This window comes from Heptranchias perlo, chromosome 3 (assembly GCF_035084215.1).
Source record: "Heptranchias perlo isolate sHepPer1 chromosome 3, sHepPer1.hap1, whole genome shotgun sequence".
In the NCBI taxonomy this organism is placed as follows: Eukaryota; Metazoa; Chordata; class Chondrichthyes; order Hexanchiformes; family Hexanchidae; genus Heptranchias; species Heptranchias perlo.
In genome coordinates this window covers 39,770,038-39,796,905 of record NC_090327.1, presented here as the reverse complement: position 1 = coordinate 39,796,905, position 26,868 = coordinate 39,770,038, and the positions used below count along the sequence as shown (strand labels likewise).

The 26,868-nt window shown below is 42.3% G+C and overlaps 1 protein-coding gene across 3 annotated transcripts in view; it reads left to right on the top strand.

The window, feature by feature from the left end:
* The window catches only part of LOC137312586 (UDP-N-acetylglucosamine transporter TMEM241 homolog), a 143,031-nt gene that overhangs the window by 17,574 nt on the left and 98,589 nt on the right, over positions 1-26,868 (top strand). For all 3 annotated transcript variants that reach the window (XM_067979129.1, XM_067979118.1, XM_067979123.1), the window contains exons 6-9: positions 3,626-3,651; positions 5,288-5,339; positions 10,770-10,818; positions 21,033-21,078. In XM_067979129.1, the coding sequence (XP_067835230.1) occupies positions 3,626-3,651; positions 5,288-5,339; positions 10,770-10,818; positions 21,033-21,078 (173 nt within the window). The remainder of the gene's footprint in view (positions 1-3,625; positions 3,652-5,287; positions 5,340-10,769; positions 10,819-21,032; positions 21,079-26,868) is intronic.

Below are 26,868 nucleotides of genomic sequence, written 5' to 3'. Positions count from 1 at the left end.
CCCACAGCAGCCGACAACATACAACTTGGGTTGACAAGTGACAGGTAACATTCATGCCACAAACGTGGCAGGCAATAATCATTACCAAAAGAAAAGACCAAACCACCTCTGCTTGACCTTCAATGGCACCACCATCACTGAATCACCCACTATCAACATCCAGGGGGTCACCAGAAGCTTACTTGGACCAGCCATGTCAACACCATGAGATATACAAGAGCAGGACAGAGGCTGGATTCTCTGCAATGAGTCCAAACTCTCAAAACCTCAACACTGTCTGCAAAACTCAAGCCCGGAGTGTGATTGAATACTCACCACTGGCCTGGTTGGGTGTAGCTCCAACAACACTTGAGAAACTTAACACTATCCAGGACAAAGCAGTCCCCGCTTGATTGCCACCCCTGTCACTGAACTTGATATCCACCTCCTCCACCACCAGTACACTGTGGCTTCGATATGTACTATCTACAGGATGCACTGCAGCAACTCACTAAGCTTACTTCCAACACATCTTCCCAGTCCCACCAAAAAGGACAGGAGCAGCAATGTTGTGGGAACACCATCACCTCCACTCCCCTCCAAGTTACACCATCATTCTGACTTGGAAATATACTGCCATTCCTTCATTGTCACTGGGTCAAAAACCTGGAATTCCCTATCTAATACCATTGTGGGAGCACCATGATCACAAGGACTGCAGTGGTTCAAGAAGACCCACCACCATTATCTTAGGGTGACTAGAGATGGATGATAAATGTTGAGTTGCCAGTATCACCCACATCCCAAGAACAGAATTACACACTTTTTAAAATCGGCAATAGAAGATGGATGGTACAATATGGTTATAATGCTCAACTTTCACTCTGGGACATGGTTTTGAATCTTCTCCAGATTGTTTGCTGAACATCTTCACTCACTAATGACTTTTAGGGTTCAAGGTAAAATGAGACAGCCTCAATCTAGTTTGCAGTGAGCACAAGTACACAGCACAAAACTCTGCAAAGCCCAGGATTGAATTAGTACTTGTCCCTCACAGGAGTCATAAGGATGGCAAGCAGAAGTGTTGTACTGGTGTATAAGGTAGTGTTCTTCTGTGACCAGGGTCAGGGCATGTTGTTGCATAAAGCAGAAGAACTTTGCCTCCCACCTGGAGCTATTTCATTGTGGCATCACATCCAAAATTTGGAATGATACTGCATTCTGTACTCATAGAATCATAGAAAGTTACAGCACAGAAGGAGGCCATTCAGCGCATCGTGTCCGTGCTGGCCGAAAAAGAGCTTTCCAGCTTAATCCCACTTTCCAGCACTTGGTCTGTAGCCCTGTAGGTTATGACACTTCAAGTGCTCATCCAAGTACTTTTTAAATGAGTTGAGGGTTTCTGCCTCTACCATCCTTTCAGGCAGTGAGTTCCAGACCCCCACCACCCTCTGGGTGAAAAAAAATTCTCCTCAGCTCCCATATAATCCTTCTACCAATTACTTTAAATCTATGCCCCCCTGGTCACTGACTCCTCTGCTAAGGGAAATAGGTTCTCCCAGCCTCTCTACCTAGTCCCATTGTAATTTAATAAACCTCAATTAAATCTCCCCTCAGCCTCCTTTGTTCCAAAGAAAACAACCCCAGCCTATCCAATCATTTCTCATAGCTAAAATTCTCCAGTCCTGGCAACATCCTCGTAAATCTCCTCCATATCTTTAGTGCAATCACATCTTTCCTGTAATGTGGTGACCAGAACTGTATGCAGTACTGAAGCTGTGGCCTAACCAATGTTTTATACAATTCTAGTATAACCTCCCTGCTCTTATATTCAATGCCTCGGCTAATAAAGGAAAGTATCCCGTATGCCTTCTTAACCACCTTATCTACCTGTTCTGCTACCTTTAGGGATCTGTGGACATGCACTCCAAGGTCCCTCACTTCGTCCACACCTCTCAGTAGCTTCCTATTTATTGTGTACCCCCTTGCCTTGTTTGCCCTCCCCAAATGCATCACCTCACATTTCTCCGGATTGAATTCCATTTGCCACTTTTCTGCCCACCTGACCAGTCCATTGATATCTTCCTGCAGTCTACAGCTTTCCTCCTCACTATCAACCACATGACCAATTTTTGTATCATATGCAAACTTCTTGATCAAGCCCCCTACATTCATGCCCAAATCATTAATATATACCACAAGAAGCAAGGGACCTAGTACTGAGCCTTTTGCCACTGGAAACAGCCTTCCAGTCACAAAAACACCTGTCAACCATTATCCTTTTCTTCCTACCACTGAGCCAATTTTGGATGCAACTTGCCACTTTCCCTTGGATCCCATGTGCTTTTACTTTTCTGTCCAGTCTGCCATGTGGGACCTCGTCAAAAGCCTTGCTAAAATCCACATACACTACATCAAACGCTCATCGACCCTCCTTGTTACCTCCTCAAAAAATTCAATCAAGTTAGTCAGACATGACCTCCCCTTAACAAATCCATGCTGACTGTCCTTGATTAACCCATGCCTTTCTAAATGACAACTTATGCTGTCCCCCAGAATCAATTCCAATAATTTGCCCACGACCGAGGTTAGGCTGACTGGCCTAAAGTTACTCGGTCTATCTCTTTCTCCCTTTTTAAACAATGGTACAATGTTAGCAGTCCTCCAATCCTCCTGCACCACGCCTGTAGCCAGGGAGAATCGGAAAATGATAGCCAGGGCTTCTGCTATTTCCTCCCTTGCTTCTCTTAATATCCTGGGATACATTTCATCCTGGCCTGGTGATTTATCTACTTTCAAAGATGCTAAGCCCCTTAATACCTTCCTCTCTCCCTATGTTTATCCCATCCAATATTTCACACTCCTCCTCCTTAACTACAATCTCTGCATCGTCCCTCTCTTTTGTGAAGACAGATGCAAAACATTCATTAAGAACCATACCCACATCTTCCGCCTCCACACATAGGTTACCTTTTTGGTCTCTAATAGGCCCTACTCTTTCCTTAGTTATCCTCTTGCTCTTTATATATTTATAAAACATTTTTGGGTTTTCCTTAATTTTACTTGCCAGTATTTCTTTAAGCCCTCTCTTTCATTTCCTAATTTCCTTTTTAATTTAACTCCTGCACTTTCTATACTCCTCAGCTTTCTACAATATTGAGCTCTTGGTGTCTGACATAAGCTTCCCTTTTTTTGCCTTATCTTACCCTGTATGCTCCAGATTTTGACGCTTCTCACCCTGATGAACACGAAATATGAGATAAAGCCATATGGGGAGGTTAGAAGAAATGTTTTCACACAAAGGGTTATTAAAATATGGAATGCAATACATCAAGTGGTTTTTGAAACTGAGTGAACTCTGACACTTAAGAGAGAATTAGATAAACACATGAAGAAAAATATTAAACGATATTTGGAAAGAGCAAGGGAATGGGATTAGAGTAGATAGCTCTACTGTAGAGCCATCACCACCACAGGCACGATAGGCCAGGTTTTATCCTGTGTGGGAATTTCCATATTTTGCATTTGTCCATGTACCATTTTAAATGTTAATTTTGTGCTTAGTAAATAAAAAAAAAAAAGTTGACTACTAACACTCTAGGTTTTAATTGCGATTACAAATCATCTCTTTTTCTTTTTTATACAGAAATTGTCTTGCACTAAATTTCTCAGGTAGGTTTGTTCAGTGCCATTGGTTATGTCTTGCCCATCTACACATTTGCCAAATCAGGATTACCAGTGAATGAGTTTTTGCTGAATGTTGTGCTGTTTTGGAGAGTAGTGTAGTTTAAAACTGAGTAAACTTAGGAAACTGTCAAAGAAGTAAGGAAAAATTAACTGGGTGACCTCCAGATGCAAGTTCAAATTGTAAAATCTTGAATTGATCACCAAAGGGATTTTGGAACCAGCAATTAGACTAAGGTGTCAGCCGTGATGCAGTGTCACTCTCTGAATCAGATGATTGTGAGTTCAAGTCTCACTCCAGCGACTTGAGCACAAAATCTAGGCTGACACGCCAGTGCACTACTGAGGGAGTGCTGCACTGTTGGAGGTGCCGTCTTTCGGATGAGACATTAAACCGAGGCCCCTTCTGCCCTCTTGGGGATGTAAAAGATCCCACTGCACTAATTTGAAGAGCAGGGGAGTTCTCCCTGGTATCTTGGCCAATATTTATCCTTCAACTAACATCACTAAACAGATTATCTGGTCATTATCTCATTGCTGTTTGTGGGACCTTGCTGTGCACAAATTCGCTGCCGTGTTTCCTACATTACAACAGTGACTACGCTTCAAAAGTAATTCATTGGCTGTAAAGTGCTTTGGGACGTCCTGAGGTCGTGAAAGGCACTATATAAATGCAAGTCTGTCTGTCTGCCTTCAGTTCTCATGCTTTTTTAAAAATCATCTGGGGTAACTATCCTATTTCTTGACACAATATTCAACAGCATATTTAGTTAATTTAATTTGATTAGGGCTTCCCTCAGAGCTCAGTGAGTGAATCCACCACCTGGTGTGTTACTGAACTATACAGCCAGGGAGATGCCAGTTCAATCCCTGACCTGTGCAGTGTTAGCTGATCTCATGTTAAAGGGATGGAGGCTACAATTCACCCCAGTGCTTTTTGGGCCTGAGTGCCACTGGACAATGGAAGAGAAAAAATCACCAGGATTCCCACTTCTGATTACGGTTCAGTGACCCTTGCTGGAAAGTCTGTGTACGTGTAGACAGGTGAATACAGTTTTGGGTTTTGTTCTAATACCCCCACAGTACAATCGTGCCAACAATCATTGTCCAGGCTCGTGTGGGAAGCCACCGAAGCAAGATACCTGGAGGGCTGCTTTGTCCGTGGAACTGTATCATAGCACGAGTCAGTGTCTTCAGGAGTGCAGGTTAAGCCAGTTAAAAGTGAATCCAGAAAAACATCTTTTAGCAAAGTGCTTTTGAGAATCGAATGAGCTACCAAAGCAGGCGATAGGTGCAGAGCAATTGAGGTTTACAAAGAAGTCAGAAACTTACCCGAAAATAAGGATTTTGGAAAAGGGGCAGGGAATTACGATTAAAAAGATAAAAGCATGCCTTGGGTAACAAAATGGCAGAGCAAGCTTGAAGGGCTAAATGGCCTATCTTGTTCCTATATTCGGGAAGTAACCTAGCACAGCCCAAAATAAACTGCTAGCTACTTAGCTATACCATAAAAAATGCACAGAATTCTATTGCTATGGAATTTTTAGCTGCTGATCTCAACGTTACAAGGTGTAATCACAATTGGTGCTTGCTAATTTCTTCTCTCTGCCCCATTCCTTTTTAGTCTGTCGATGATTCTCATAGCTGCTGTCTATTTACCATTAAACGACCCTCAGGTAAGTGAGTGACCTCTGACCTATGCACTACTGGTGAATCAGGATAAGTGATTTCTGTGTGCTACAGCATGATTCTTTAGCCATCACACATGTTCCTGGTATGAATTCAGATTAAGTGTTACAGTCTAATTAAATTGCTAACTCGTGCTTCAGGGATTAAAATAGCAGAACAATCTAACGTTCTCCCCAGAACTTTACCAGTTGACAGATCTTCCTTAATTCTAAGACTGTTGGTAGGTTAAAGAAAGTTACTCTTTCCCCCTGCCTGCCACCCCCCTCCCTGCAGTAACTGTGATGCTGAAATAAACACTGAATCATAGTAATAAAGCTACTCTACTGCCACCATCTGAGTAGCTTTAATTCAGTAACATTTAATCCTTCAGAGCAAAAACAAACATTATAAAATGCAATTGAATACTTGAAACACTCAATCTGCTTGTGCTGTCATCCCTTCCCCGAGTGTCTCTTTGCCCTACTTAGAATTACATAGAATTTTACAGCCCAGAGACTGGCCGTTTGGCCCAACAGGTCAATGCCGGTGTTTATGCTCCACACGAGCTTCTTCCCACCTTTTTTATTTTGCTACCTTTAATTTTAGTTTTTTCTTTATAATTGAAGCTATGCTTTCTTTTCAAACGTTTTCCTCTCTTGATTTCACCCCCCCCCCCCCACCCAAAAAAAAACTGTGGACTCCCTACACCTATTTTCTAGGTGGGATCGATTTTGTGAATAAAAGCTCTTTTCATCGTTTAGAAAATATTACATCGAACGTACATCACAGAAACAGGCCATTCGGCCTAACAGGTCCATGCTGGTGTTTATGCTCCACACGAGCCTCCTCCCTCCCTACTTCATCTAACCCTATCAGCATATTCTTCTATTCCTTTTTCCCCTCGTGTGTTTATCTAGCTTCCCCTTAAATGCATCTATGCTAGTTACCTCAACTGCTCCTTGTGGTAGTGTGTTCCACTCTCTGGGTAAAGAAGTTTTACAAAGCGATATTGATAGATTAGGTGAATGGGCAAAACTGTGGCAAATGGAATTCAATGTCGACAAATGTGAGGTCATCCACTTTGGATCAAAAAAGGATAGAACAGGGTACTTTCTAAATGGTAAAAAGTTAAAAACAGTGGATGTCCAAAGGGACTTAGGGGTTCAGGTACTTAGATCATTGAAGTGTCATGAACAAGTGCAGAAAATAATCAATAAGGCTAATGGAATGCTGGCCTTTATATCTAGAGGACTAGGGTACAAGGGGGCAGAAGTTATGCTGCAGCTATACAAAACCCTGGTTAGACCGCACCTGGAGTACTGTGAGCAGTTCTGGGCACCGCACCTTCGGAAGGACATATTGGCCTTGGAGGGAGTGCAGCGTAGGTTTACTAGAATGATACCCGGACTTCAAGGGTTAATTTCCGAGGAGCGATTACACAAATTGGGGTTGTATTCTCTAGAGTTTAGAAGGTTATGGGGAACAAATAGGGTGGATGGAGAGAAACTATTTCCGCTGGTTGGGGATTTTAGGGGTAGGGGGCACAGTCTAAAAATTAGAGCCAGACCTTTCTGGAGTTAGATTAGAAAACATTTCTACACACAAAGGGTTGTAGAAGTTTGGAACTCTCTTCTGCAAACGGCAATTGATATTAGCTCAATTGCTAAATTTAAACCTGAGATAGATAGCTTTTTGCCAACCAAAGGTATTAAGGGATATGGGCCAAAGGCAGGTATATGGAGCTAGATCACAGATCAGCCATGATCTTATCAAATGGCGTAGCAGGCACGAGGGGCTGAATGGCCTACTCCTGTTCCTATGAATTCCCTATTGGATTTATTAGTGACTATCTTATATTTAAGAGCCCTAGTTCTAGTCTCCCCTGCAGGTGGAAACATCTTCTCTACGTCTACCCTATTAAACCCTTTCATAATCTTGAAGTCCTCTATCAGGTCACCACTCAGTCTTCTCTTTTCTAGAGAAAAGAGCCCCAGCCTACTCAATCCTTCCTGATAGGTATAACCTCTCAGTTCTGGTATCAACTTAGTAAACCTGTTTTACACTTTCTCCAGTGTCTCTATATCCTTTTTATAATATAGAGACCAGAATGAAAAGCAATGAACCCTAGTACTTGGTTTGCTTTTTTTTAATAGCCTTATTAACTTGGGTTGCTACTTTGTGATTTTAGTATCTGCACCCCCAAATCCTTCCGCTCCTTTATCCCGTTTAGACTCTTATTATCCAAGCAATATGTGGCCGCCTTATTCTTCCTACCAAAATGTAATACCTCACACTTACCTATATTGAAATTCATTTGCCAATTACATGCCCATTCTGCAAGTTTATTAATGTCTTCCTGTATTTTGTCGCAGTCCTCCCCGGTGTTAACTATACCCCCCAATTTGGTTTCGTCTGCAAATACTGAAATTGTACTTCTGAATCCCAAGTCCAAATTGTTTATGTAAATGCTGACCAACAGTGGTCCCAGCGCCGATCCCTATGGAACACCACTTCCCACCTTTTGCTAGTCTGAGTAACTACCTTTAATTCCTACTCACTGTTTTTTGTTTTGTAGCCAGCTTGCTATCCATTCTGCTACTTGTTCCCTGATTCCACATGCTTAGTCATGAGTCTACTATGTGGTACCCTATCGAAGGCCTTTTGAAAATCCAAATATATTACATCTACTGCTTTACCCTCATCTATCCTTTCTCTTCGTTCTTCAAAGAATTCAATAAGGTTGGTCAAGCACAACCTTCCTTTTTGAAATCTGTGCTGACTATTCTTCATTATATTTTCATTTTCTAGATGTTTTTTCTATTACATCTGATTCCATTATTTTTCCTACCACCAACATTAAGCTAATTGGTCTATAGTTCCCTGGACTGGTTCCATCTCCCTTTTTAAATATAGGAATCACATTAGCTGTCTGCCAGTTGTCTAACACTATCCCCTTTTTCTAATGAATTTTTATAAGTATGCAATAGTGCCTCTACCATCTTTTCCCTAACTTCTTTTAAGATGCGTGGTTGCGATCCATCCAGACCAGGGGTTTTATCCTCTCTAAGTTTGATTTAGTTTATCAATTATCTCCCCCCTTTCTATCTTAAATGTCTTTATATCTTTTTTGATCTCATCTTCTAACATCATGCCCACCTTGTTAGCCTCCTTGGTAAATACTGAGGCAAAGTAATTATTTAATATTTCTGCCATTTTGCTGTCATTATCTCTGAATTTATTGTGTGCGTCCCCTAGTGGCCCTATCCCTATCCTGATTTTTCTTTTGTTATTTATGTGTCTGTATAATACTTTACTATTTATTTTTATATTTTCCTTGATAATTTAATTTCGTAGTTTCTCTTTGCCTTCCTAATTTTTTTTAACTTCTTTCCTAACCTTTTCGCATTCCCTTTTGTTATCCTCATCTTTGTTGTCCATGTACTTAGTGTAAGCCTTTTTTTAAGTTTCAATTTTGCCCTTATTTCTTTCTTCATACATGATGTATCATTACTGGCTAGTTTGTTCTTGCTTTTTAGTGGAATGTATTTTTCCTGGACTGTGTTGATCACTGTTATAAATGTTTCCCATTGCTAAATAACATTAAGGGGTGATTTTTCAGCTAATCTGAAGCACAGACTTAGAAGTTTGTGATGTTCTCATAATCCAGAACAGCAAGAGATTCTGCCAATCAGTAAAACTCACAAGATGATGTAGCAGCTGATCATTGGCAATCCCTGCTCCTAGAGTCCACCGTACCTGGAAGAATAAACTAATTTCCGGCACTGGACGTGTTAAGCACACTTATCTCTCAATGCTCCATATTTCAGAGAGAAGAAAATTGTGCACAAATTGTCACCAAACCTTATTAACAATAATATCCCAATAGGAGACAATCTCTTTGAATGAACTTGACTGAATGTACATGGGTGCTGAATTGGGAAAAGTTAAGCTCAGTTGGTAATGAATTAATAATTTCCATGCTGTCTGAATTAAGTGCATCATGGAGTTGAACTGATTCCTGACACAAGATCTTATTCTTGTCCCTCCATATGACCTCAATTGAGAACAGGAGCACATTGTGTGGGCAATTACATTAGAGAAGCAGCGTTCTATTCCTTCAGGCTGCAGCAAGCCCATGCTCTAACGTGCTAATTACAGTGCCTTTTAAGCCAAAATTATTCTAATCAAGCCTTGAGGATTCTTGTGGCTTATAATTATTTTTGCATAATGTGAGATTCAAACACCATAAATTCATGTCTTCCTGTGCTGCAATCCACCTCTTGTGTGAGTGTGACCTGTTTCCAAGCCCCTGCCCAAGATTCTGACAAGCTTCCCTTGATGGAAGTGAGAAACTTGTCCAGTTTTCTTTTCTACCCCTAGCTCGGGGGTGGGGGGAGGGGGGGAATTCAGAAGACAGTTTTAGCATGCCCACTGCCACCATCTGAGATTGACTGACGAATCTGAGACCATTTGGTCTGTATGATGCAGTTCCTTACTAATGTGCATCATCTCTTTTGATTAGCTAATTATTTAGAATAAGGCCACTACAGCAAGTTCCCCATTAAATTGGGTTAACATATGTTCTGATTTCAAAAGTGTTTGAAGTGTTCTGTTTTGTGTTGTAAAACAATTAAACTGAAAACCATCTAACCTAATTCTGGGTAGGGTGACAGATTCTACCTGCATAAGATAGAGCAGTGACTTTACTAGGGATCTTTAGGAATGTATAATCTCCAGGGCTTCAGGTCACTGGTTTGGGTCTAAGTATACATGATGTAATAATGTACATCCACTTACAGCCAGTTACTGTGCCCATGAGAGATGAGTTAATGCTTAAAGTGTGCCCTTTCCGCTTCCAGTCTTTGGCTTAACAATATCTATTGATTTCAGATTTGTTAGTTGATATTGGGATATTTTATTTGAAGCCATAACAGTGTATTTTGGGTTTAAAGATTCTGGAAATCATTACATGTAGAAAGCTACTTATATTCTGTCCAATGTAACCATTATGGTAATTTTTTTTCTCCTCTAACCATCTTTTATTTAAAAAGCCCTCTAAGTGTTCATTGTAGAGGGAGTCATTTATTTTTTAATTGGCCTGCGGTCTCTCGGGTAAATCTGCTCATTAGCAGTGCTTGAGTTTTGATGCAGTGGGTGTGTTGTAACTAAATTGTGGTCAGAAGATAAGTGGGGCTGATCTATCAAAAAGGGATGGGTTTGTTTGTCCTGATGGATTTTTCCTATTTGTAAAAATTGTTACGTTAACAATGAAGTATTCTGAGAGCAGTGTGTAGACAGTACATGTTGTAAATATTTCTATTTTCTAATTTTGCATAGTTTGCTCCTACTGCAATTTCCTGGAATCCCCATGTAGGGGAGTTACAGAGCAATGAATATGTATTTTCTCACACAAAAAAAATGTACTTCCTCTGTTTCAGTTTGACCCAGGAGGCTATTTCTGGGCAGCGATACACTTTGCGTGTGCTGGTGAGTTAAATGATTTTACCATGACCTTCCAGTACATCGTTAAAAAGGCTGAGATCTGTGTTAATAATCATAAACATTCTGTGTTCACTGGATTTTTAAAAAAGTAGACTCGCACTACACTGTTTTGTATTCCAGTTTGAGATTGGTAAGTACTTTTATTTTTTCTAATTTCCTCCCCTTATGAAGTCGTCACTGCTTGCTGCGGTACAGTTCCACAGGTGCTGCCAGCCCTCCAGTGCTGTTTCCAAGTTACTGTCAATGACTGTCAGCAGGCTATTTAACAAAGGGGAGGGGCCATTGGAGCCAAACAATCCTGTTCTCTACATCCACACAGATGTACTCTTCAGCAGAAGTCACTGAATAGCTTTGAGAAGTAGGAACCCCCCTGGCTGATTTTCCCCTCTTTCTCTTCCCCCCCCCACCCCCCACCCCCCACCCCCCACCCCCCACCTCCCTTCCCTAGACCAGAGGCACTAAAGCCTTTTGTATCGCCCCAATTGCTATCCTGGCTGTTAGTAGCTAACTCAACAGCTTATGATTTTACCTGCTAATCTATCAGGATAGCTATACATCAATTTTTCTCCTTTCTTTAACTTACTGCATGCTTTGGTGTATTAATTCATCAAAAGAAAATAAACAAAGCAGTCTGTACTGAAAAGCAATTTTTAATGGAATGCAGTGGAGCATTTTCAACTGACCCCTCTGAGAACAAGCTGTGGGCATTAAATCAGTTAACATACACTTTTCAAAGTAGAAGACAGTCTTAATCACTGTGGCTTTGCACAAAAACAAGTTTGTTTTAGATGACATTGGTTAGTATTAGAGCAACCCCATAGTATTACTGAACTGTATGATTAAACCCATAATATGGGAGTGTTTCACATTTTTAAAAATAACTCTGTACATGAACAGCTATACTGAAATGCATAACCGATAAGGATGTTCCATTTTATAATTATTTTAAGAGAATTGGCGTACAATCTTACTGTTGAAGCTCACGTCAGCAAAATTAATCTGTCAGATTGCCCCATATCACATGATTTACAATTATTAAATATTGCAGTATTTTTACACATTTAATACTGCCACCACAGTGTTTCCCTGTGATACATACTCAATATTAAACCATTATTTTTCTTTATTATTATTATTATTATTTGTTGTTGGAATGTGGGCAACGTTGCTAGGGCCGCATATATCGTTCACCCTGGTGGCCATGAGAAGGAAGTGATGCCTTCTGTAGCAATTGTGCTTTTTTTTCACAACTGCGTGTAAACTAAGGAAGACGTTGTTTCCACTGGCAGAAGGGTCGGTAACCAGAGGACACAGATTTAAGATGATTGGCAAAAAATCCAGGGGTGAAATGAGAATTTTTTTACACAGCGAATTGTTATCTGAAATGCACTGCCTGAAAGGGTGGTGGAAGCAGATTCAATAGTAACTGTCAAAAGGGAATTGGATATATATTTGAAAAGGAGAAATTTGCAGGTCTGTGGGGAAAGAGCAGGTGAATGGGCTAATTGGATAGCTCTTTCAGCCGGCACACACACGATGGGCTGAATGGCCTCCTGTGCTGTATGATGCTATGAGTGGCATGCTAGGCCACGACAGGGAGCATTAAGAGCCAAGAACGTAGTGTGGGTAGGACAGGAGTCACAGCTAGGGATAGGGGTTCCCTTTCATGCAGGACATTAAAGAACCAGTTGGATTTTTATGATGATCCATTAACTTTCCTGATCGTTTTATTTTCTCTGCTAACCCACGATTTACCAGGTTGATTGAGTTCAAATCCCATCATAGCTAATTGAAATCAAGGCCTTTGGGTTAGTAATGCAGTACTATAACCACCACAGTACCGTACCATAGATTAGCTAGGTAGATGCAAGGTTCACAGAATTGCTGTTGGCAATGTTAGCAGACGAATCCTTATTGTGCTCGTAGGACTTTCCTTCACTTAGATGTTACCTCTGGTAATATACAAACATCAGAAATAGTAATTGCTAAGCATGCACATGCGTGTGTGTGTAAGTAATATTGATGTATATTTCAAGTAAACAATATGCTTCTCCCTTAAATCCTATTTACTAGACAATATTTCTGCCGTTTCGCTGTCATTAGCTGTGAGTTTATCTTATGCATCCCTTAGTGGCCCTATCCCTATTCTGTTTTTTCATTTGTTATGTATGTGTCTGTAGAATATTTTACTATTTATTTTTATATTCCTTGATAATTTAATCTCGTAGTTCCTCTTTGCTTTCCTAATTTTTTTTTACTTCTTTCCTAACCTCTTCATATTCCGTATTGCCATCCCCTCCTTTTATTGTCTATGTACTTGGAGTATGCCTTTTTCTTTAGTTTCAACCTTATCCTTATTTCTTTACGTTTGGCCAGTGGGTGCAAGCTGAGCAAAGCGGAATGCAGTGTCAGGGTGTGCTGGTTACTGAGTGCCAGTCGCAGCCACTGTGGCTCGGGTATTTTGTTGCACGTAGGAGGGTGCTGAGGATTTGACCTACTCTTGTTCCTCTTTTCATCTTGGCCCTTCTTGGTTGAATGTGGTGGTGGGAGGATGTGGGGAGGAAGAGTTGGGTGTAGTGGTCACAAAGGAAAACTGTTGCATCTCTTTACATAAATTTGTGAAGGCTCATTCTTGGATGTTAAGCTATAATGCTTACTAATCAAAGTATTTTACAGCATGGTTTTTCCCCAGCCCTTCCTTTGAATCAATTCCATTTGGCCAATTACTGTGCCAAATTTCCCACAATTTCCACAAACCCTAAATATCATGGAAATACATAATTTCTCTGTCTGGAGATTCCAGTAATGTCTAATAGTACAATTATGTTCTGTGTGCTAAACCTGATCTGTGAGCCCTATTTAAAATTCTCACTCTTACTCTTTTCCTTCCTTTTTTGTGGATTTGTGCTCTACCAAGGTGTGAGGTATGTTGAGTCAACCATACATACCAAGCATTAGCATTTTGGGTGCCTGGTCCAGCTGTCGTCGTTTACTGACAAAAATCGGCATGAACTAGGCTACTCCTCTCCAAACACCACTTTTATCTCAACACTGCTTCAACCTCGGTGCTGCTGTTAATGGAAATTATTCCAGTACCTACATACAATGGCCAGAGATTCTTGAGAATGGGAGTTGAGCTGGAATCACTTCCGTTAATGGTAGCACTCAGATAGGAAGAGAGGAGGAAAGTAGATAGTAATGAAAGGGAGAGGCAAAGGAAAATGAAGGGAGCAGAGGCTGGGACCAGTTCTATTGGGAAAAGAGGGGAGCATCTGAGAATGGTGCTTTAGAGTGGGAGAGAAAGGAGAGTGGCACTGAGGGGGGAGTGAGGAGAGAAAGTGCCAGCATTAATTGAAAAGGGGACAGGAGAGTGCCAGTTTATACTGAGGGGAAGGGAGCATTTTAGCTTTGGCTAATGGGGAAAAAAAAGTGTTTCAACTTGAATAGGGAGGAGAGGAGATAGAAAAGTTCCAACTTGAAAAGGGACAAGGAAGAATGAGGTGGGGTGGAAGATGAGAGCCAGCTTTAACTGGGCCAGAGCAGAACATTGCTAGGTTGAATTGGGGGTGGGGGGAGTGGGGGAGGAAGGGAAAGTGACTGCTTGAATTGGGGGTTGAGGGGAGGAGTACCACATTATTTTGAGAATGGAGGAGAAAAGTGCTTGGTTACGCTGAGGGGTAGAGAAAAGGGTCAGCTTGAATCGAGAAGAAAGTGGGAGAAGAATGGCAGTAGGTACTGGGAGAGTTGAAGGAGAGAGCGCCTCTGTGAAAAGGTGGGGGGTTGGCTAGGGTACAGTGTCTTTGAACTAGATCCAGAGGGGTTAGAGTGGCTTTGTGAACTGCAGAGAGGGGATTGTTTGATGTGGTAGTGCTGTTGAGGTAACTTTTGGCGAAATGATGGTTTGGTTGGTTTATTGAAATCTAAGTGTCATTTTTTCCATCACAAAGCTATCAATTGTAAAGTATAAAAGTATTTAAAATGAAACATGCATAACTTTTAATGTAAAAATTGTCCAAGGAAGCATGTCCCTGAGAGTGCCGCCACCTCCCAATGCACCACTGATGATGCTTTAGCCTTTGTACTTCTCCCTTCAGGTTTATATGTACTTATTTGATTTTTCCCAATTGAAGGAATGTTGGGTTTACCAGTTAAGTTACAAAGTGTATGTAACTATTAGTTTGCACATGTCATGGGCTCCTACTCTTGAGTTGTAAGCTATCTGGGGGCTGTGTCAGCTTTTTTGAAGCTGTTGATCAGCTTTTACCAGTTTTCTCGGTTGGCATGTACGGACAACTTAAAGCCCTCCTATGTCAGGTCGAGCATAGATTAGATGCAGAGTAAAGCGCTCTCTAATCTGCCACTCCACCAACGTGTGGCAAGCCCATCCCTAATCCTAGGGCATCCCCTCCATGACAATTTAACACTAGCCATCCTGCGATTTCTCTGAGTGAGACTGGCAATTAAATTAGCAGCAATTTTGTGCCTACTAGAAGCTGCCAACTCATTTCACAACGGACCTTTCTAGAGGAGATTTTCATCCCATCATTCTGGGGTGGACTTGAGCCAGATCTTAGAAGTGAAAGGCAAGTGTTTAGTCCTCTGGAAGAACTTATTTTTTAATTGAAGATCGAGTAAAAGGTTCGCTTTTTCCTGAAAGACGGTTTTTAAACTTTTAAATCCATCCTTTTCCCTTAGTAACTTAGCAGCAGCTCAGAACATGTGTAATCAGGCTGTGAACTCTTAACTCTACTACGACAACAGCAACAACTTGCATTTATATAGCACCTTTAACACAGGAAAATGTCCCAAGCTACTTCACGGAGGCATAAATCAGACAAAAATCGAGAGCCGTCCTGTGGATTAGGTAGCAGGAGGTGTGCACTGAAGTGAAGTACAACCTTTTTTTTTCTTCCAGTGGGCAGCAAGTGAAGAAGGAAATTCATTTGTTGTTTTTGCATTTATTATAAACAGTCGAATTCCAACAGGATCTTCCCTCCCCCACATAATGTTTAATCAGCATCTTCAAAGATATCTTCAGATTCCAGACTTGTATTCAATGCGCACAATTTTTCAACATCTAGCCTCTGACACTAATTCCCTTTTATTGCTTTAGCATTAATATAAAACCCAGGTCCTGAGCTGCACAATTTCTACTGGTTGGTAGGGATCATTATTCAATTTTGGAAAAAGAAGTTTTGGCTCTTTGGTCACCTGATATTGTCACACTGTTTACTGCCGGTTGAAATACATTGCAATAATTCCCCTGATGCTTCAAGGGAAATATACCACATGGTGCGATACTGGGCTGAAAGAAACTGGGAAGCTTCTCGGTTTAAACCTCAGTCAATGATCTCAGTCGGAAGGGCAGAAGGGCATCACAGTTGGCTTTGGCACCTGGGGAAGGGAAAGATTGGTAGGGTGAATGCTCTTTGTTGTTAGATGGTGATCTTTGCAAAAAGAAAAAAAGAGAGACTTGTATTTATATAGCGCCTTTCATGGCCTCAGGACATCCCAAAACACTTTACAGCTATTGAAGTACTTTTAAAGTGTAGTCGCTGTTATAATGTAGGAAACACGGCAGCCAATTTGTGCACAGCGAGATCCCACAATCAGCAATGTGATGACCAGATAATCTGTTTTAGTAATGTTGTTTGAGGGATAATATTGGCCAGGACACCGGGGAGAACACCCCAGCTCATCTTTGAAATAGTGCCATGGGATTTTTTATGTCCACCAGAAAAGCAAGTGTATGTGGACAAGATCGAGCTTGGCTGAGATGCTCGCCACGATCAAATTATCTGCTAGCTTTCACTGTCTCGGCCATGAGAAGAAAAATGGCCACTTAAATGAAGCACTGCAAAGCTGGTACTTGTAGAGTTGTATGCTGTCATGAGTTGGCGCCTTCAGGAGAGAAGGGAAGATGATTTAAAACCCATACGATACCTCTTGTTTAATTACTAGCAAAATCTATTTTATTGTAATCTGAAAGTATGACTAGATTGATAGTTTCATTTTCTGCAGCTACTTGCTGGTGGGTGGAAAATCCACCTTGTACTTTATAGATAAAATGGATGAGTCCTAGAAACTGGCTAACTGAGGTGTACCTACATATTCAACAGAAGTTGAGCCTGAAGAGTTCCTTTTAAATACAGAGCTGCTTCTGAAGATCTCATTTTTGGTTTAACATGTGCGCACCTTGATTTAAAAAATCAGTACCGCAATAAATCCAACCAATAAAGAGTACTGGCCTGCACCCACCTGTTTGTTAAACACGGTCCCACGGAAACCTGATAAATACGCAGCCAGTTTGCCAAGAAACCTTATTGTGCCTGGATCAGAATCTCTACGAACTCGCGATGAAAACAAGTATTTTCAGATCTTTCTACTGCAGCCGTGTAATCGCTCCTTCCGCAGTTCAGTCCAAACAAAATGGGGGAAGGGGGAAAGGGGAAAGGAGAAGAGCTACAGCAGAATTCACACTTTACGCACAAGTGGTGAGACTGCTGGGATGCGCTGTTGTCTCCAGATGAGGTAGGGTGGTGGCACTCATTGACTGTTTAAAAGACTGGATAATTAAGGAAGGTTTTGTCATGGTTCTAGATCTTCCTTTTAATGCCTGCATCTTAATAGATTTTGCATCAAAGTTACTCCCCTAACAGAATAAGTTTGACACAAAAACCATAATGTGATGCTGAGTAAGCTGATTCCACTTGAGCAATATTTTACATATTGCAATCGGCCTCAGTAGCTCTGGACTAGGAAGGGGAAAAATCAGCAAGTGTTCCCATTCTTGATCATTGTCCAGTGATACCTGTTGGATAGTGGATATTGGGTGACCAAATTGGGCTTGGTTGTGATTTCCACTGTTGAATGGACTGCTGTCTCAACTCGTACATGAAGAATGGCCACTTGGACAAAAACCTTTTTTTATTCATTCATGGGATGTGGGTGTCGCTGGTGAGGCCGGCATTTATTGCCCATCCCTAAACCTGGTACTTGGAAGCCATATAATGCCGTGGCTAAATATTGCCAGCTTCTTTGCTCTCTACTCATAGCTTGGGTGCTTTACCCTGGAAAGCAGTTTGGCTCCATTCCTGTCTTCTCCAAAGCTGTGATGTTCCCACATGTACTCCGGAGGAGGTCAGTGCTTTCAGGTAAAGGGCTTAGTTTTGCTGCAAGACTGTGCTATCTCCATTATAATTGGTAAAGCCAGCAGAGTGACTTAGGAGCCAGTGTACACCATGGTGTATGACATAGATGGGAATGTTCATATCTACTTCCCAGTAGAAAAACTAACCCTATTCTGGCCCGATTAGTCCTGTTCTGGTAAGTATATCGAATGTTTGTACATGTAGGTGAAACTGGCTGTACACACTGGACATTCCCATTTCCTGTGAAATTTAGTTCAACTTTGGGTATGCATGAGCAGGTTTTTGGATGCAGCAAGTAGGAAGGCACAGGACTGGAAAATACAATTGTTAGAGTGTCTCTTGTACTTTTTGCCAGCTCCTTCTTTAATTTTCAGAAACTATTCACCTCTACTGTCTTCTTGAGCTGTTCCACACATTTACCAACCTCAATACAAATTTAACCTATTTGTTCACCTTCCCTCTTGTGTTTGAGTCCATGCCCCTGGTCACATGCTTTCTGATCATGTCAAACATTATTAGGGTTAGTTTATTTATACACCTTAGAATTTTTGAAAACCTCTAAAGTGCCTTTTCTCGTGGCTAAATATTGCCAGCTTCTTTGCTCTCTCCTCATAGCTTGGGTGCTTTACCGTGTTAAACAGTTTGGCTCCACTCCTCTGTCTTCTCCAAAGCTGTGATGTTCCCACATGTGACTAAAATTTTGCACAGTTCCATGGGGGATCTTGAACCAGTGCTCCATAGAAGCTCACCTTTGTACCCAGGATGTATGTTCTATCCCTCTGCCTAATTTCCCCAACACCTTTTTACCTTTTTTTACTGCTGTTGCACTCTGCATTAATAGTTTAAAACAACTATCCATCAGTATCCTCAATTGCTCTCCTGTGTTATGCCCTCCAATTTATGACTCTTCACCTTATATTCCCACTGCTTATTCTCCTTTTTCAGTTTCATCGCTTTGAATTTATCTACATTCAAAAATATCTTCCACTTGTCCACACAGTCCTCCAATCTATCTAGATTCTCTTCCCTGTTCTTTTCAACCCCTCCTTCCCCCTCCCACTTGCCCTGATTAGCAAATATAGACAGTTTTATTTCTGACCCGATTTTGAAATCATTTATGTAAATTGTAAATAGAGAAAGAAATGCTGGAAATGGTATCTGTAAAGAGAAAAGACAGGTTAATGTTTTGGTTGTATAGCCTTCAGCAGAAGAGTTTTTTTTAACAGATCCTGACTGGTCAGCTGTGTATTTCCAGCATTTTCTGTTTTCATTGTAAATAAAAATGACCCTAGCACTAACCCTTGCAGTAAAAGCTTAACTCCTGAAGCAATTGATTTGTGTTCTGAGACTCTGGTGAAACTGGGTTCCACTGCCTGCGGACGGACAGTATAACTGTGTGTGTGTGTGTGTGTGTGTGTGTGTGTGTGTGAGTGAGACACCAGACCCCACATTTATATTCTGTTCTCTATATGTGTCATCCTCACGGAAAGCAGTTACTCTTGTTAAGGTTTGGTTCTCTGGCCATCAGCAGCTCTCCAGTGCCCCATTTTAATAACCATTCTTCTTCTGTGAGTCTACACACAATGAGTGTACGGTACAGATGAACCCAATCCAGATTTCAGAGCCACATGTCCGTCAGGAGTGGGGACCATAGCAAATTTACCCCCTTCCAACCCTGATGGAACACAGACAGTTGTACCCACCCCCACCCCTTCTGCTGCCTGCAGACCAAGGATCAAACCTGGGATCTACTTAGTCTGTATCAGTGCCATATTGGCAATGCGTTTACACATTCACCATCTGGGGAGCTTCAGTCTTGGTTTATAACACTAGTTTAAGTGTGGTGTTTGGATCATGTCTGTAATGGGTGTCAGAGATCTTGTGTAAAAGAAGGACAGACTTGCATTTATACAACACTTAATTACATCTCTCATAAATGCCTCAAAGCACTTTGCATACAATGAATTGCTTTTTATGTGCAGTATCTATCACTGGTGGCGTTGGTTGAGGTAAAATGTTGGCTGGGACCCCAGGGAAAACACTCTTCTTCAAATTGTGCCATGGAATCTTTAACATTTACCTCCATAAACTTGAGCTCACTCAAAACTCTGCTGCCCGTATCTTAACTCACCAAGTCCCATTCATCCATCACCCTGTGCTCGCTGACCTACATTGACTCCCGGTCTGGCAATGCCTGGATTTTAAAATTCTCATCCTTGTGTTCAAATCACTCCATGGCCTCGCCCCTCCTTATTTCTGTGACCGCCTCCAGCCCTACAACCTTCCGGATCTACGCGCTCCTCCAATTCTGGCCTCTTGCATGTCTCCGATTTCCATTGGCGGCCGTGCCTTCCGCTGCCTCGGCCCTAAGCTCTGGAACTCTCTCCCTAAACCTCTCTGCCTTTCTATGTCTCTCCCCTCCTCCTTTAAGTCAATCCTTAATACCTAACTCTTTGTCCAACCTTTTGGTCACATGTCCTAATATCTCTTCTATGGCTCGGTGTCAGATTTTGTCTGATAATGCTACTGTGAAGCACCTTGGGACATTTTACTATGTTAAAGGCGCTATATAAATGCAAGTTGTTGTTGTCGTCGAAGGACAGCATCTCTAATGATGCAGCACTCCCTCAGTACTGCACAGTATTTCAACTTAGAGTATGTGCTTGTAAATTATTTGCACGTGGTACATTGGAACTATACATTGCATCAGGGACATATTTAACTGAAAGTTCATCTGTAGACACAGCATGTGTGTTGTGTTTGAACTAACAATAGTTAATAATTTCTTGCTCTTTTAATGTCAGCAGTTTGTTAAAATTGCCACAATGGATGTACTCATTCCTCACTTACATTTGTCACACAGCTCTACAAGCACCAAACTGCTTTTGCCACACTGCACTTTTGTCTAGCTACTGTTTGTAATGAAATAATAAGTACACAGCAGATAAAGTTTAATTTACCAGCAAAACTCAAGTTTCAATTTTTCAATGAAATAATGTGATGTTTAAAAGAGTGCAGTTTACTGTCCATGTTCTCTTTGTGCTACAGGTGGATACAAAGTATTTCAGAAGTTACCAAAATCTTGTTCATTAAGGTAAAGTTGTACAGACTGTTGCACGCACACAGGTCAGCAAAACCCTTCAGCTGTACTCTCCTGGTACAGTAGCATTCGCAACCTTGGTAGATAAGGAGAATAATATTGGATAGAACAGGTAACAATTGAATCCCTTCAGCTCCTGTTTATTTAATAATGATATATTTGCATTTATATGGCTCCTTATCATGTTGAAATGCCTTAAATCATTTCAAACAATGAATTACTTATCTTTAAGAACATAAGAAATAGGAGCAGGAGTAGGCTATATGGCCCCTCGAGCCTGCTCCGCCATTCAAACAGATCATGGCTGATCTTCGACCTCAACTCCACTTTCCTGCCCGATCCCCATATCTCTTGATTTCCCCTAGAGTCCAGAAATCTGTCCATCTGAGCCTTGGATATATTCAATGACTCAGCAGCCACAGATTCCTGAAAATCACAACGCTCTGAGTGAAGAAATTCCTCCTCATCTCCGTCTTGACTGGCTGACCCCTTATCCTGCGACTATGCCCCCTTGTTCTAGATTCTCCAGCCATGGGAAACAACCTCTCAGCATCTACCCTGCCAAGTCCCCTCATAATCTTATATTTCAAATAGATCACCTCTCATTCTTCTAAACCTCGCCTCATTGGACAACCCTCTCATTCCAGGAATTAACCTAGTGAACCTTCACTGTACTGTCTCTAAGGCAAGTATATCCTTCCTTTAGATAAGGAGACCAAAACTGTACGCAGTACTCCAGATGAGGTACCCCAAAGCCCTGTACAATTGTAGTAAGACTTCCTTACTTTTGTACTCCAACCCCAGCCAAGCTGTTCCAGTACAGCTACAACACTGGCATCTACCCGACAATGTGGAAAATTGCCCAGGTATGCCCTGTCCACAAAAAGCAGGACAAATCCAGTCCGGCCAATTACCGCCCCATCAGTCTACTCTCGATCATCAGCAAAGTGATGGAAGGTTTCATCGACAGTGCTATCAAGCGGCACTTGCTCACCAATAACCTGCTCACTGATGCTCAGTTTGGGTTCCACCAGGACCACTCGGCTCCAGACCTCAATACAGCCTTGGTCCAAACATGGACAAAAGAGCTGAATTCCAGAGGTGAGTTGAGAGTGACTGCCCTTGACATCAAGGCAGCATTTGACCGAGTGTGGCACCCAGGAGCCCTAGTAAAATTGAAGTCAATGGGAATCAGGGGGAAAACTCTCCAGTGGCTGGAGTCATACCTAGCACGCAGGAAGATGGTAGTGGTTGTTGGAGGCCAATCATCTCAGCCCCAGGGCATTGCTGCAGGAGTTCCTCAGGGCAGTGTCCTAGGCCCAACCATCTTCAGCTGCTTCATCAATGACCTTCCCTCCATCATGAGGTCAGAAATGGGGATGTTCGCTGATGATTGCACAGTATTCAGTTCCATTTGCAACCCCTCAAATAATGAAGCAGTCCAAGCCCGCATGCAGCAAGACCTGGACAACATCCAGGCTTGGGCTCATAAGTGGCAAGTAATATTTGTGCCAGACAAGGGCCAGGCAATGACCATCTCCAACAAGAGAGAGTCTAACCACCTCTCCTTGACATTCAACGGCATTACCATCGCTGAATCCCCTACCATCATCTTCCTGGAGGTCACCATTGACCAGAAACTTAACTGGACCAGCCATATAAATACTGTGGCTACAAGAGCAAGTCAGAGGCTGGGTATCCTGCAGCGAGTGACTCACCTCCTGACTCCCCAAAGCCTTTCCACCATCTACAAGGCACAAGTCAGGAGTGTGATGGAAAACTCTCCACTTGACTGGATGAGTGCAGCTCCAACAACACTCAAAAAGCTCGATACCATCCAGGACAAAGCAGCTCACTTGACTGGCACCCCATCCACCCTAAACATTCACTCCCTTCACCACCGGCGCACAGTGGCTGCAGTGTGTACCATCCACAGAATGCACTGCAGCAACTCGCCAAGGCTTCTTCGACAGCACCTCCCAAACCCGCGACCTCTACCACCTAGAAGGACAAGAGCAGCAGGTACATGGGAACAACACCACCTGCATGTTCCCCTCCAAGTCTCGCACCATCCCGACTTGGAAATATATCGCCGTTCCTTCATCATCGCTGGGTCAAAATCCTGGCACTCCCTTCCTAACAGCACTGTGGGAGAACCTTCACCTCACGGACTACAGCGGTTCAAGAAGGTGGCTCACCACCACCTTCTCAAGGGCAATTAGGGATGGGCAATAAATGCCGACATTGCCAGCGACACCCACATCCCATGAATGAATAAAAAAAAAACATTCTCTTTGCTTTCCTAATTGCCTGCTGTACCTGCATGCCAACTTTTTGTGTTTCTTGTACGAGAGCACCCAAGTCTCTTTGAACACCAGCATTTAATAGTTTCTCACCATTTAAAAAATATTCTGTTTTTCTATTCTTCCTACCAAAGTGAATAACCTCACATTTTCCCACATTATACTCCATCTGCCACTCACTTAACCTGTCTATATTCTTTTGCAGACTCTTTGCGTCCTCCTCACAGCTTACTTTCCCACCTAACTTTGTATCGTCAGCAAAATTGGATACATTACACTCGATCCCTTCATCTAAGTCATTAAATAGATTGTAAATAGCTGAGGCCCAAGCACCGATCCTTGCGGCACCCCACTAGTTGGAGCCTGCCAGCCTGAAAATAACCCGTTTATCCCTACTCTTTTTTTCTGAGGGTTAACCAATCCTCTAACCATGCTAATGTTACCCTCAACCCCATGAGCCCTTATCTTGTGTAACAGCTTTTATGTGGCACCTTATCGAATGCCTTTTGAAAATCCAAATATGCAACATCCATTGATTCCCCTTTATGTAGCCTGCTAGTTACATCCTCAAAAAACTCTAATAGATTTGTCAAACACGATTTCCCTTTCATAAAACCATGTTGACTCTGCCTAATCATATTATGATTTTATAAGTGCCCTGTTACCACTTCCTTAATAATGGATTCCAGCATTTTCCCGACAACTGATGTCAGGCTAACTAGCCTATAGTTTCCTGTTTTTTCTCTCCCTCCTTTCTTGAATAGCGGGGTCACATTTGCTGTCTTCCAATCTGCTGGGACCATTCTAGAATCTAGGGAATTTTGGAAGATCACAACCAATGCATCCACTATCTCTGCAGCCACCTCTTTTAGAACCCTCTGATGTAGGCCATCAGGTCCAGGGGATTTATCAGCTTTTAGTCCCATTAGTTTCTCAAGTACTTTTTCTCTACTGATATTAATTACTTTAAGTTCCTCAATCTCCTTTGACCCTTGGTTCCCACTATTTCTGGTCTGTTTTTTGTGTCTTCTACTGTGAAGACAGATACAAAATATTTGTTTAACGCATCTGCCATTTCCTGATGCCCCATTATAATTTCTCCTGTCTTAGCCTCTAAGGGACCAACATTTACTTTTGCTACTCTCTTCCTTTTTATATACTTGTAGAAGCTCTTACAATTTCTTGCTAGTTTATTTTCATATTCTATTTTCTCCCATCAATTTTTGATCGTCCTTTGCTGGTTTCTAAAACTCTCCCAATCCTAAGGCTTACTACTCTTCTTGGCAACATTATAGGCCTCTTCTTTTAATCTAATACTATCCTTAACTTCTTTAGTTAGCCACGGGTGGATCACTTTTCCCTTTGTCAGAGATTAAAAAGCTTCATTCGTAAGTGTCAAGATATTTGTGAAATGGTAACAAATGTAGATGTAGTCCTCTGGTGCAGTTATTTAATCTCAGTACTGAGTTCTGATTCACCGAGATAGTCATCTTCAGTAAATCACAGTATTTAGAGGAGAGAAGACTATTGAATCTACTATGCTAGATTACAAAATACATTAGGAAGGACATTGATCCCATCTTAAGTCACCTGTCCAGAACAATCCTAGACCCCCTCCCCCCACATTGCTGCATCTAATTGATTTGAAAACCAAGATAAGAATTTTAAAATAGAGGCATTCCCAGACCGGGAACCAATGTAGGTCAGTGAGCATAGGGGTGATAGGTGCACGGGACTTGGTGCGTGTTAGGATACAGACAGCAGAATTTTTGATGAGCTCAGGTTTACAGAGGGTGGAAGATGGGAGGCTGGCCAGGAGAACATTGGAATAGTCAAGTCTGGAGATAACAAAGGCATGGATGAGGTTTTCAGCAGCAGATGAGCTGAAGCAGGGGCAGAGATGGGCGATGCTACAGAGGTGGAAGTAGACTGTCTTGGTGATGGAACGGATATGTGGTTGGAAGCTCATCTCAGGGTCAGATAGGATGCCAAGGGTACAAACGGTCTGCTTCAGCCTCAAACAGTGGCCAGGGAGAGGGATGGAGTCAGTGCTAGGGAACAGAATTGGGGCGAGGAATAAAGACAGTGGCTTCGGTCTTCCCAATATTTAGTTGATGGAAATTTTTGCACATCCAGTACTGGATGTCAGCCAAGCAGCGTGATAATTGAGAGACAGTGGAGGGGTTGAAGAGGTGGTGTTGAGGTAGAGCTGGATGTCGTCAGTCTACGTGTGGAACCTGAATTTGTGTTTTCGGATGATGTCACCAAGGGGCAGCATATTGATGAGAAATAGGAGGGGGGGCAAGGATAGACCCATGGGGGACTCCAGAGGTAATGGAGCAGGAAGAGAAGCTATTGCAGGTAATTCTCTGGCTATGATTGGATAGATAAGAATGGAACCAGGCGAGCGCAGTCCCACCCAGCTGGACGACGGAGGAGAATGGCCTGGTCAACTGTGTCAAAGGCTGCAGACAGATCAAGAAGGATGAGGAGGGATAGTTTACCATGGTCACAGTCACATAGGATGTCATTTGTGACTTTGATAAGGGCCATTTCAGTACTGTGGCAGGGATGGAAACCTGATTGGCAAGATTCAAATATGGAGTTATGGGCAAGATGGGCATGGATTTGTGTGGTGACAACACGTTCAAGAACTTTGGAGAGGAAAGGGTGGTTAGAGATGGAGTGGTAGTTTGCAAGGACAGAGGGGACAGGGGTGGGTTTCTTGAGGAGAGGTCTGCTGACAACAGATTTGAAGGGGAAGGGGACAGTACCTGAGGAGAGGGAACTGTTAACAATATCAGCTAACACGGGAGCCCTGAAGAGAAGTTGGGTAGTCAGCAGTTTGGTGGGAATAGGGTCGAGGAGCAGAAGGTGGGACTTGTGGTCATGATGAACTCGGTGGGCACGAGGGGATATAGGAGAGAAACTAAAGAGAGATGGGAGTTCGGGGCAATGGCAGGGGTGAATTGTAGGGGAAGTTTGGCTTGGTGGGCTAGGGGAAAGGAGGGAAGCAGCAGAGGCAGCTGAACGGATAGTCTCTATCTTAGTGATAAAGAAGTCTATGAGCTCCTCGCACTTGTTGGAGGTGAGGGTGGAGGAGGCAGGGGAGAGGTGTTTAAGAAGATGTTTTATAGTAAAGAGAAGCCAGTGGTTATCTTTGCATTCCAGGATGATCCTAGAATAGTGAGCAGTTTTGGCAGGGGAGAGCAGGACCCGATAGTGCTTTATGTGGTCCAGCCAGATCTGGCGATGAAAGGCTAAACCAGTTGTCCGCCATAAACATTTAAGTCTGCGTCCCTTGGCCTTAAGGGAGCAGAGATGAGGGCCATACCAGAGTGAGAGAGAGTAATGGCTTTAATAGGGACAAGGGCATAAAGGTGGAGGTGAGGGTGTGATAGAACAGATCGGTAGCTGCAGAAATATCGCGGTGAATGGAGGGCCAAAGGCTAGACAGTTGGAAATTTGAAAGTGCAGTTGT